Source organism: Archocentrus centrarchus, unplaced genomic scaffold (assembly GCF_007364275.1).
Source record: "Archocentrus centrarchus isolate MPI-CPG fArcCen1 unplaced genomic scaffold, fArcCen1 scaffold_38_ctg1, whole genome shotgun sequence".
NCBI lineage: Eukaryota > Metazoa > Chordata > Actinopteri > Cichliformes > Cichlidae > Archocentrus > Archocentrus centrarchus.
The window spans coordinates 3,137,301-3,150,875 of NW_022060265.1; the positions used below are offsets into that span (position 1 = coordinate 3,137,301).

At 40.5% G+C, this 13,575-nt stretch overlaps 1 protein-coding gene across 1 annotated transcript in view; it reads right to left on the minus strand.

The window, feature by feature from the left end:
* Positions 1–222: 222 nt before the first annotated feature.
* The window catches only part of p2rx3b (purinergic receptor P2X, ligand-gated ion channel, 3b), a 33,060-nt gene continuing 19,707 nt past the window's right edge, over positions 223–13,575 (minus strand). Inside the window, exons 7-12 of the mRNA XM_030724634.1 lie at positions 10,365–10,506; positions 9,229–9,365; positions 6,344–6,437; positions 6,004–6,069; positions 3,617–3,694; positions 223–336 (exon numbers count right to left, since the gene is read on the minus strand). Coding sequence (XP_030580494.1) covers positions 223–336; positions 3,617–3,694; positions 6,004–6,069; positions 6,344–6,437; positions 9,229–9,365; positions 10,365–10,506 — 631 coding nt within the window. The remainder of the gene's footprint in view (positions 337–3,616; positions 3,695–6,003; positions 6,070–6,343; positions 6,438–9,228; positions 9,366–10,364; positions 10,507–13,575) is intronic.

Here is a 13,575-nt window from a genome sequence, read left to right on the forward strand (position 1 = left end):
TCACATGCCAATTAAATAATCATGCAAAGATACTCATGCTTTGGTATTTTATTAATTTTATGTGTTTATCCTTGTTTGTAGCTAATCAAATCAGTGCAACACATTAATAATTCAGTATATGTTCTACATATGTTTTACATATGCTGTCTAACACCGGCATAAACACATGGGTTTCACCTGGGTACTGCTTGATAATAAAAAATAAACATGTTTGTTCTCCATTCAGCTGTAATGTTCAATAGAAAATGCCCCTGAGTCATTAGACTTTGTCATGGTTTGTCTGAGGGACAGCTGGGAGCGATACAGTCCGTTGCTTTTTGATGGGCTGTCAGACACCTACAGAGAGAAAGAGTGAGAGAGAGACTGTAAGTCAAGACCTCCTAAATTCAGTTTTAGTGAGACAAAACAAAGTCACAAATGTACAAAAATCCCAATTTATTTTGGACCTTTTGGAGATTAAAGTTAAATTAATCAGTCTTACATGAACAACTTATCTAGCAGAGAATTACCACCCAACTCTGTTACCTCCTCTATTCTATAGTATGAAGCAACTCACCCTCTTTTAACCAGTTGCTTCTGTTTCTTTTTACTGCAGGCAGCAGATGTGTAAATGTTACATGATTAATAAACATTTAAGCATAACAATGATATGACAGTGTTGCATTTACAGTCTGTTCTACCACAGAGAGGAGTTGACTGATAGTTGTACAGTTAGGTCCATACATGATTTTGCCTCCATACCCCACCACAGCAAATCTAAACTCAAACAATCAAGATGTGATTGAAGTGCAGACTTTCAGGTTTAGTTCAAGGGTTTAATAAAAATGTTGCATTTAATGTTTAGGATTTGCAGCCATTTCATAGGCTCAAAAGTAATTGGACTGACAAGCTATTTTATAGCCAGGTGAGGCATGTTCCCTCATTATTCCATGACAAGGACCACAGTCCATTCATTCATCAATTTTCTGCCACTTTTCCTGATCTGGGTTGCAGGGGCCCTGACCTTCGTCTCCTCAGCCACCTCCTCCAACTCTTTCAGGGGGACACAGGGCATTCGTAGGTCAGCCAAGAGATGTTAGAATTACTCCAGGGTGTTCTTGACAAGTACAAAAAAAATCTTGTTCTTTCTCTTGGTAGGACATGCTCAGGACATTTCACCTAGGAGGCGGTCAGGAGGCATCGCGGTCAGATACCCAAACCACCTGAATAGGCTCCTTTCAATTTTGGAGGAATAGAACTACTCCAAGCCCATCCCAATTGATCAAACTCCTCTCTAAGGCACATTCCAGCCATCCTTTGGAGGAATCTCACTTTTGCTGCTTGTATCCCCAATCTCATATTTTCAGTAACTACCCAGAGATGGTGACCATTGGTGAGGTCTTCTGGCAAACTGTCAGGCAACTCAGGAGGGGGGAGCAGCTTTCTATCCACACTGTATATGGTGGGAATTGGACTATGGTGACCTCAACTGATGGCATAGTTGGGCAGTGGGCACTGACGTACCATCTGCAGTGGAAGCAAAGTCTGTCCACAAAAGGGGATGATTCGCCCATCACTGGAGGCGAGGTCGCTGAGGTAGTTAAACAATTCAATTAAACCATTCCCCCCAGCAAGCGATACAGGGCTGTCAAAATATACACTACAAGACTGTTCAACGGTTTCTTTCCCAGAGCCATCACTAAACTGAGCTCATTCAAAAAATGAAAATAAGGGTTATTGTCCTATGTGAAATAGCCTTGTCTATTACATGTGAAATACAGTCAGATTTTTTTTTGTACTTGTATTTATGCATCATTTCTGTATCTTATCTTTCTATTCATAGGTGTATGAGTGTTGATTGTATGAGTGTGAGTGTATTAAAATTCAGTTTTATAGTTATTTCTCTATAGTATACTTTTATACAAGTGTCAGTGCAAATCTTTGTTGCATATACAATGACAAACATATAACTTGAACCTTGTTATGTGGACTTGTGGACCTTAGGGTATCTGTGAGAGGGGTTTTGGAAGTGTGTACTACAGCCTGTTGTTGCAGGCTGTCTAGTCCCTGTACAACTGTGACAAGAGCTTGGTCTGCATTGCTTTTAATAAAGTCAGACTCATTTTTGGGCCAGAGCTGCCCTTTGTCACAATTCTGTTCATAACTTTTTATGGACCCAATTTCTAGGCACAGCTAAAGGGTGGAGGGTATCTGATTCTGTGGTCTGGTTTTTTTATGATGTGGCTTTGGTGGCTTCATTGAGCAATTATTTCCAGCTCCCACTTAGGTGGTTTGCAGCACTGTGAAGTGGTTAGGATGAGAAAAGTACAAGGCTATGGTTCTCATTTGGAAGAGGATAGTGCCCCTCCAGGTCATGAATGAGTTACTGCCCCAAGTGGAGGTGTTTAAGTATCTCTGAGTCTTGTTCACAAGTGAGGTGAGAGTGGACCAGGAGATCAACAGACGGATTGGTTCAGCATCAACAGTGAAGAGGATGTCTGTTCTGGTGAAGAGAGCTGAGTGTGAAAGTGAAGCTGTCATGTGTCCCCACGCTCCACATCTGGTTGATTTCAGTATGCATTTTGCAGCTTTTTATTGGTACTCTCAAGATAAGGTCCAAAGAAATGTTGATGCAAGTAAAGAAGGCCATAACTAGGCTGAAAAACTTTCTTTAAAAAAAAAAAAAGAAATGAAAAAAAATGCATTCATCACCTCAGCAATACCAGAGGGGCCGAATGGATGGATGACTACAGAATACTTACTTGATCAAGACAAACCCTTGACAACATCAAACCAAGTTAAAAACACTCCAGACTACAATTGTCAAGGTCTACAATTAAGAGATCCCTTCATGAATGGAAATACAGATGGTTTACCCTGTCTTGTGGGCCAGCGCTCTTGCTCCACTTTTGTTTCGTTTTGTTGTTGTTGTTTTTTGTTTGTTTGTTTGTTTTGCAGACTATAATAAAATCTAGTTTTCTGTTCCTGAGCCGGTCAATAATAGAATTAGAATGTTTGTGAGTGTATTCTAAATAAAATGGAGGTTTCGGAGGAGAATGAGCTGGACCCTGGCCACTCCCACCCCATTCCTGCACCCATTTCTGTTCCCAGGTTGAGGGGGGTCAGGCCCCAGCCTCGGCTTCAGCCTCTAGAATCAGCTGTGAATTCTGTGCAGCCCCAGTCATCAACAGAGTCGACTGTGAGCCCTGCACAAGTCCTAGCTCCCTGAGCATCCTGTGCAAATTGAGCTTCCTGAGCAGCCCCCAGTTGTCAGTGAAGACTGCGCGCCCTGCGTCCCCAGAGCCTCAAGCACCACTCCAGCCACCTGAGCCAGAGGTAGTGGGTCCTATGTTGCCTGAGTCTGAAGCTGTGTCTTCAGCAGCACCTGAGCCAGAGGGTCCTGAGCTGCGAGAGCCCAAGTATGTGGGTCCTGCGTCTCCTGTGGGTTTCCGCATCAAGGTTGGTTTCATTTTTAAAACCTTTGCTTAAAACACGCTTGCATTCTATTGAACAGTTTCGAGGGGGGTACCCTTTTTGTGTGTTTTAGTGCAATAATGTTTTAACTTTATATGTCACCAATATCATAACAAGTAATATCAGACAACATGCACATTAAATTTTGATTAAGGTATTTTACCTCTTCAAATTTCTTGGCCTTGTACTGCTCCGCACCTTTCAGGAAGTTGAGTAGTATAATGTCACACAGCACTGTGCCCTACATAATAATATAAAAAAGTTACATGCAGGCCCCTTTGCCCCTCCAAAATGTGACTTGTTCCCACTCTTTGGTCCACATTAAGTACCACTAATAGAGAGGCAGGTTTGTTGAAATAAATGTTATATATCTGTACAGTAATACTCATCTGTTGTTTTTTTTTTTGTTTTTTTTTTCATATAAGTCACAGATTGAATATAGAGTCCACACTCGGGACTCATATTGCTCTTTTTTATTGCTTTTTTTCAAAGAGGTGTGATCAAAAAGTTCTGAGAGGTAAGGTCACTAAAACTCAAAAGCCTTACCCTGTTTAATCGTGGCTAATCTACAGTTTGAGGTCATTTTCTAGGGCATGTCCAGACATCTTCTAGCACAGCTACTATTTTAAGATTGCTCTCTAGCTGTCCCATTCTGAACACTGATTTCATCACAGACCTCAAACTTGCACAGAACAAACATCAACTTTTTCAAGCTAACCCAAATTTTGTGTGAAGCATCACTGCTTTTGATGAGCACTGATTCTCCACCTACTAAAGCAGCTCCTCAGGTAAGGAGCAAGAAGCATGTTTTTTTTTTTTAAATTCATCAGGTTATGCATGACGAATTTCACTGTAGCAACTCAAAATGGTACTCAGTAGTTTGTATGGCCCCCACTGACAATGTCAGGGCTCCCAATGATATGACAGGGCCATGGTGTCAATTCAATTCAATTTTATCTGTATATAGCACCAAATCACAAAAAACAAGCACCTTGAGGAGCTTTACATTGTAAGGTTAAGACCCTACAATAACACAGAAAAATGTAGCAGAACATAATGTCCCAAGGGTGTTCTTTTGGGTTTAGGTTAGGTGAGTTACTTCATCTTCCAGGAACTGCCTGCATATTCTGATCACATGAGGCCGGGCATTGTCATGCACCGGCAGAAACCCAGGACCCAGTGCACCAGTGTAGGGTCTGACAGTGGGTCTCAGGGTTTTGCCTCAATACCTAATGCCATTCAGGGTGCTGTTGCCTAGCCTGTAGTGGTCTGTGCATCGCTCCATGGATATATCTCCCTGGACATCAGTGACCCACCATCAAACTGGTCATCCAGAATGATGTTATAGGCAGCATATTATTCTCCACAACTTCTCCAGACTTTTTGATGTCTTTAATATGTGCTCAGGGTGAACCTACTCTCATCTGTGAAACACACAGGACATCAGTGGCACACCTGCCAGTTCTGGTATTCTATGGCAAATGGCAATTGGGCTCCACTGTGCCGGGTAGTGAGCACAGGGCACACTGGGGGATGCCTGTTTCCTCAGACCAGGTTTCTGATTGTTTGGTCAGAGACATTCACACCAGTGGCTGCTGGGTGTCATTTTGTAGCTTTGCCAGTGTTCATTCTGTTCCTCCTTGTACAAATGAGCAGATATCAGTCCTGCTGATGGGTTAAGGATCTCCTATGGCCCTGTCCAGCTCTCCCAGGGTAATTGCTTGTCTCCTGGATTCTCCTCCTCCTGAGAGACAGCAAACCTTTTGGTAATGGCACATATTGTTGTACCATCCTGGAGGAGTTGAGCTGCCTGTACAACCTCTGTAGGGCCTCATACTACCAGTACTACTACCAGTCATACTACCAGTAGTGACAGTGACCCTAGCCAAATACAAAACTAGTGAAAAAACAGTCAGAAGCGATGAGAAGAGAAAAATGTCAGTGGCCTCCACCTGTAAAACCATTCCATTACAAAAGTGTTCCATTACACATTTTGAGCAATTTAATTAACAATTTAATGTCAGAAAAAATAGCAAACTGTTGCAGAAATTTGCATGGCTGACAATGATCCCACTAATGCACCCTCCTCTAATTTCAAATGCACACAAAATTTCCTCTTAGCTATTCGATAACTTTCTCGGTTTCTGGGAGCAAAGAGAGCAATTTCAAAAATATTATTTCAATTTTTTTATTAAAAATAAAGATAATAACAGGAGTGCTAACGGTTTCCCTCAAATGACCTGCACTCATGGAAAGGAATTGTCATAAAAAATTAATTAATTAATTAATTAGAAAGACTATGACCACAAAAGAATTACTTAAAAAAATTCAGGTCCAGGCACTTTAGATAGGTTTGTGCAAGTAATGAAAGTTTTAAATTATACTTTTGTGGACTAGGGACACAATGCATATGGGCTAAATGTATCAGTGTAAGCTTTAGTGCTTGGACCAGGATTTTATGTCATTTTTTTGGCCATAATCTTTAAATTTTTCTTTCTAAAACGTAGACTTTACCTGGGCTTATTCCAAAAATATAATAGTATCACTTACCACTCCCACTGATGTGAAGGCTGCAACCATGTTAATGAGCGTAGGGATCATGTTGAACTTTCCTGCCTTCAAAAGAAGAGGAGTAGCTTATATCAGTACGTTTCAGCCTCCTGGAGAACAGTTTTTTTGTCCAAGAAATGTTTTATACTTTTTATTTAGAACAACAACAAAAACCTAATAACAATCAGTGCTGTAAATATATCATTTAAAAATATATTCTTAAAAAATGATTACATGTGGCTATATCCCTGTATCATTATTCATAATATGTATTTGAACACTAATATGTACTGTGTTTGTTTAATGGATAGTGAACTGACACGCTAAACTAAATACTCACATTTCCATTGACGAGAACATCAAACCTGATAGCATAGGCTTTGACCAGAGTGCGGTAGTCTGTCCCATTTTCCATCTTAAAATATTTGGCAAATCTATATAGACAGAAAAACCACAACATTCATGTGGTGAAATCATCATCATTCCCACATACTGATATTGGGTTAGAATGAAGGTTGAATGCCACAGCAGCTGACCTAAAGATAAGATCGTGGGCACTAAGGCTGGACCCCCTGTGGCTGATTACCAAGACTATGTGAAGTACCCTCTGAAAGTCTACTAGACAAAGTGAATGCACCACTAAGGACAATCCCTACATCTACCATCACTGAAACCAAACTGATCTATAGCATGACGACAGTGATCCTTTAGATACTTGGCTACATGATTGGCCATGCCCTCCAGACGACTAGAGGCTAAGCTCAAAGTACAACAGAGGGAAGTTAGCCAGCTATCAGAGCTGCAGAAAGGTGTGATGAAGATGTGATACCAGTGGCCAGGTGGATCTAAGAGCAGACCACAGCAACCTGAACAGGATCCAGCAACCACAGGACAGTGGCAGACATGCAAGAAAGAGTCTCACTTACAGTATGAAGAGCTGGACAGAAGGAATGGCTAACTGAGGGCTGGATCCCCAAGGATCCCCAGAAGGGGACCAGTCCCACCCAAGTCCAGACAACATCCAGTGTAGTTGTATGATAAAGTAATAATAAGCTGGCCAAAAGAAGAGATATGAGCCACTGACATCAAGACAAAAAAGTTCCTTACTACACAACGTCGGTTTCACCCCAAATCCAGCTCCCTAAGACTGTGTGCTAAGGAAGGAGGCTGAGGACTAGTGAGTGTCAGAACCACTATCCTGGATGAAACAACCAAGATCCATGAGTACATCAGGTATATGGCAACAAATGATTACATGTTTAGCAGCAGAAATCTGAGAAAGAACAGGAACCATTATGGAAGGTTAGGCCCCTGCATGGAATGTACCTCCAACAGATATCCAAAAAACCTACCAGTGGCTGGACAAAGATGGGCTGAAAGATTCAACATTCAAGAGACTTTATTTGCCATTCATGCTTGCACACAAGGTTTGGGTACATAGGAATTCTTGTGCAGAGCTCATGGGTAAAAAAAGAGAGAGCAAGAGAGAGAGAGAGAGAGAGCTATACATACATATATACAAAATAGAAAATAGGAAATAACAGTGCAAGATTTAAAAAATAAAAAGACAAAATAAAAAGGTTACTAAAGTATTAAAAGGATGAGAATTTATTACCTGGTGCTCTAAGAAATATATATTACAAAGTACCAGGTTAATTGAGATTGTGAACAGCAGTTATTGCACACTAAGTATTCCAAATACAGTGGATATTGCGCAGATAATGTATATTGCTCATGTAGATCACACACATATCGCAATGAATGTTATTTCAAGAAATAAATGTCACACATTAGGTTTTAGGTGTGTGAGAAATATTACACCGTGGATTTTGGTTGTGAACAGTCCTTTACTCTGAGTTCTGGGATGCCATCAGTCTTGACTGAGGCATGAAAGAAGATTTTATGGAATATAGTTCTCTGTGTGTTGATGCTGTCTACTCTACTTTTCCTCAGGCTGTTAGGCATGCTGCTCTGGGGGAAGTCATGGACTAATGTACTCCCATCAAGAATCCTGCCTTAATGCTTTCTACCTGGGCAGCCTCAGAAGGCTCCTAGGCATCACCTGGCAAGACCATGATCAACAACAAGATCATCCTGGCCCAAGTGGGAATCCCAAACACGTTTGCCTCACTGACCAAGAAGTGCTTGCGCTGGCTGGGACATGTCAGGCGCTGTAGGATGGCCACATCCCCAAGGACATGCCGTATGGGGAGCTTGCCACTGGCTTCAGGCCTGCAGGAAGACCTGTGCATTGCTTCAAAGATGTCTGCAAATGTGATATGAAAGCAGATAACATCGACCCAGTAGGCTGGTAAACTGTAGCAGCAGACCACAATGAAATGGAAATTGATGGAATTCCATCAAGACAGCCATCCAGACGAGTGAAAGGAAGAAGAGGTGCTTTGGGAGGACCGCTGAGAGCGGACAAAGCAAAAAGCTGCATCAGTACCCACAGAGCCAGGTACAAACTACATCTACAAAAACAGAGCCTGCCACTCAAGAATAGGACTGTACAGTCATAGCAGGCGCTGTAAATCAATTATAGAGTGATCCTGGCACAGATTTCATTGTGTCTTGAAATCGAAGAAGGCAGACGCCTTGTTTTTCCTGCACTCATAACTTCTAAAGGCACGTTAAAAAAAAAGTACAAAAAAAAAGTACAAAATAAATAATATTCCCTTCAAAGTAAATACTGCCCAGAGAGTGAGCTGACGCAGCAGAGGCTGGTGTTCTTTGAGTTCTTCTTGTTTTTTCTTTAATTTAACTCTAACTGACATCCCCTCACCTTCTAAGTCAAACCTACACTCTTATTAATGGCCATGCATTCATTGGTTGTAATTTGTGCTGTCTAAAAACTTAAAACTGCTTAACAACCTGCCTCCTTTACCAACTGCTGGTGTCAACATTTATGTTCATGGTAACTCAGTTCCTATGATCGCAACTGTGACCTGCTCTACCTCCCCAGCTGTGGCTCAGGAGGTAGAGCAAGTTGTCTACTCTTCAGAAGGTTGGTGATTTAGTCCCCTCTAGTCTGCATGCTAAAGTATCCTCGGGCAAGACACTGAACCCTGAGATGCCCCTGATGCATTCATCAGATGATGTGTGTATTTGTGAATGTTAGACTTGCTGTTTAGGCATAGCACTGTATGAATCTGTGTGTGATGTTACCTGTAGTAAAAAGAATCTACATATTTCTTGGCATTGTGGGAAGCAAAAATGGAATACCTGAAGTTGTAGCCAGGTGAGACAGCATTCTTCTGGGACATGGCATCCAGCCGGGTGAATGAGTATGAGGGGTTACAGTGGTCTTCTGACTTGTCCAGATCACACATCCAGCCGATCTTTATTCCAATCACTCCTCCCTGACAGAATTACATACAGAGGTTATTGATAAGAGGTAAAATCACTCCAGGTCCTGTCTGCCACTGCTATTTTTAAACATTTTCAAACATTTTTTTCAGTCACTGGTTAGGTTTAATTGACCTAAGAGGTCTTTGCAGTAGCTGGGGTTAGCAACCTATTAGCAGCTTCTCCGTGAACTGTAAGGGCTGTTTTCTTTTTGCACTGCCAGTAGAAACTATGAATTCTCTTGAAGACCATTTCATTACCAAACAGTGCCCACAGACTGCTGGCTTACTTGTGGTTTCTAGAGTTTCTTAAAGTAAAATGGGAGGGAGACCCATTAGGTACCAGGCTCTTTTCCTGAGGAACCAGCTCCCAGTTTGTGTTCAAGAGACACCCACGCTCTATACTTGTAAAATAAAGCTTCAAACTTTCATTTTTGATAAAACTCATAATTACCTCTGGATCAGGTGACCTCAAAATATCCCATAGATATGCTACTATAGGCTGAGGTTGTCAGGAAACTTCCCATGACTTCCTATAGAGCATGTCCTTCTTCACTCATCTCTTATCAATCCAGTTTATCTGCCACTATAGCGTGCCATTAAGTTTTGGATTGTTAAAAAAAAAAATCTGTATTTTGACAGAATTTTTCCTAGAAATTTTATAGAATTGTTTAAATTTGTAAAATATGTGAAGTATAAATATCAGTATCAGTAAAATGACCAGAGGTGAGGGTAGGGACATAGATTGAGTGGTAAATCGACAGCTTTGCTTTCATGCTCAGCTATCTCTCACAGCCCCAATCTGTCTGTCAATCTCCTGCTGCCCTCTCCCCTCACTCATGAACAAGACCTGAGATACTTGAACTCCTCCACTTTGGACAGTAATTTTTTTCTTGAGTATATAACATCTGCAAGCATTTTCTAAATATTTGATTTCTTTAACAAAAGTATGAATGTGGACAGGCTCTATGATACAGAGGCGGCACAGGCTTGACCCCAAAACCCCATTTTTACCTTGTTTGCCAGTTTAGTGAAGTTCTGCTGTGCATAGCGAACAACATCTCCCACTCTGAAGATAGGGCAGTAGGTGTTGTTGACCATGTCGAAGTTACATTTATTGATGTACCCTTGGGTGATGTTAGAGAGGAAGTTCCCTCTGCCAACACACATCAGCATGTCAGACTTAAATATGACAATCATTCTAACAGTCATGTTTAAACATTTCTGGGTTAAACAACAAGTAAATTCTCCTTTCATTTGGCCAGGTGCAAGCTACTTGTCTTGTATTAAAATGTCACCATATTGTGGTTTGTACATGACTTTAGTAATGGGTGTGATGAATAAGAGGTACATGTGATAAATATCTAAATGGCTACAGCTGTGCATGATGGTTGCGTGTAACAACTTCTCTAAATTTGTATTTTCAGTGTGAGTGGAAATAAAGCCAAACTATTTGCCCTTCCTGATTTCTCAATTTTTGCATGTTGGTCACACCTGCATATTTCACATCATCAAACTAATTTTCATATTAGACAAAGCAAATAAGTAAAATGCATTTTTTAATGGGACCTGTCAAGTAAAGTGAAGTGGAAGAAGAGGTGAAGTGAAGAAAAGATCTCAGTGAGCAACACATCATGCCACGTCGGCTGGCTGGTGTGTTTCTGCTACTGTTCGGACCAGCTCTGCCCCACAGATTTTCTCTGTCTGTGGAAGGCTGTCAGTCCACTGTTGAGCCAAGCTGTCAGTGTTGGGTGTGAAGTGTCCTCATGAAGAGGCTGATAAATTTTGTGAAACAAACTGGATACAGGGTGATGAGTCAGGGAAGCTCACTTCTGACCAAATGACAGCAAGAGTGAAGTGAGTTGTTGAGGACATGCTGAACTTTTAGATGAAGTTTAAGGTGAGGAGAACTGCCACCGTATTCAAATATGGTGGGGGAACATGGCAGCTTCCACAAACCAGTGCCCGGTCCTGTGTATTTTTAATGGATTAATTATACGTTTATGAGTACATCAATTTGTTGAAGGGCATAATTGCACACTGATTTATTTATATTTATGAATATCCTTTTTTCAATTAAATAGCCTAAAAAAATGATTAGTGATTGTACCTTTAAACCTGTACCTTCATACTCTAAAACCCTCCAAATATGACTGAATTAAAACAATTCTGCAAAGAAGAGTGGGCCAAAATTCCTCAATGATGGGAAAGACTCATTCCCAGTTACTGTTATGTTTTATTGCAGTTCTTGCTGCCAAGGGTGGTACAGCCAGTTATTAGGGTTACGGGGCTCTTACTTTTCATAGGTAGGTAGGTTTGGATTTTTTCCCTTAATAAATGAACTCATCATTTAAAAACTGCATTTTGTATTTACATGGCCCCATGTCTCCTCCCACAGCACACACACACTGAGAACCAGCGGTCTACCTTTCTCTGACAAATTAACATAACCGTTATAATCAACAGCTGTAAGTTTGTAAATTAGCTAATGAAACTGATTCTATTGGAGTAGGTCACAGTTGTCTAGTCTGGTGCTTAGCTAACATTATGATTTTAGTATATATTGAACCATGAGTGAAATAGTGAATTACACAGCTCCTAAAGCTACATGTAGCTAGTTAACATCGCTTGCTGAGGTCAAATTGTGTTTCATCCCTGCAAACACAGCAGAACACTTTTCCCTTCTTTACAGTGCACTCAGTCAAACTGATCTCTCCAGCTGTTCACAATTTTTCATTTTAACTTGGATGCTGCATTTGTAACATTTGTCTGTGATGCAGAGCTGATAATGTTCTGCAATAATATCTTTTGCATGTGGTTCCTACACCTGCTTCAGTGCATTCGGAGTTAGAACTGACAAGTGCGTTCTTTTTGAATTAGTAGTCTGAATATGACATTTATTTATTAAAGTAAATAACAGTGTGAAGACACAATAATTTAAGAAAAGTGTCATGGCCGGGGAGGAAATGGGCGAGGAAGGGCAAACACGAAGGACTCCAGAGAACGACATAACTTAAAAGGGTATTTATTTAGGTAGGGGAGGAAAACAAATACAAAAAACCCTGGAAGGGAGACGAAGGGCAGACACAGGGAGCACAGGAACACACGGGCACAAAACGTCAAAGACACGACAAAGAACACACGGAAACTGAGGGCTTAAATACACAATGGGTAATCAGGGTAAGAGGAAACAGCAGGGCACAGCAGGTGAGGCAAATGAAACTAATAACACAGAGGAAGCACAGGGAAAACCAGACTGTCAAAATAAATCAAGAAGTGTCAAACCAAGGTACACGCTGACTTAACATGGGGAACCGGCACACAGACTCAGGACAGAGACGCAGACCTAAATACAGGGGAAGACAGGGACACGGGGAACAAGAATCAAACATACTGGGAAGACAGACTCAGGAAATAAGAACTAAACTCAAAACGCTGGGCAAAAGGCCCAGGACATGACAAAAAGGAAGTTCACACACCGGCAAAAAGCTCCTGGATAATAAATATAAATTTAATACAAAAACCTTAATGAGAGTAACGTTATGGGTTGCAGCTGCCCTCCCTCAGACATAACAACATTACAGGTAACATTAATATATTTAATGTAAAATGCTCAACTACAAAAACCAGTGCATGAGAACACAGTCATGGAAAATTGTATAAATACTAGAAAAAAACTAATGAAATAGGAATGGCAAGAGTGAGGGACCAATATAAATCCAATTTTATAATAAAAACTAATAAGGGAAGAATCGAAAAGTTATATACAATCACTTTTATTCTGATTTGCAGGTAACTAATTACAGTTTTTTTTTCTACTAATCTGCCTCAGCAATGGTATTATTGTTTGATCATTTCTATATTTATACTTTGAGATGATTATATACATGAATACCTTTTCATGATATAATTTAAGTACTTGTCTTGTTTATTTGCATGCATGTATATATGCATATGTATATTGATACTTTTAGAATACCACTGCTTAGACTCACTACTTGATTGTTGATCATCTGCACATGTTTCATTGGATGCTGCTTTCTCTTTTCCTTATTTGATCAACAGGCACCCACAACCACATGACTCTACTGAGATGTGGGTGTGTATAAATAAACATGTTGCCTGTAATGTTATTAGCCCAAAAATGTTACTCTCATTAAAGTTTTTGTATTAAATTTATATTTATTATCCAGGAGCTTTTTGATGGTGTGCAGACTTCCTTTTC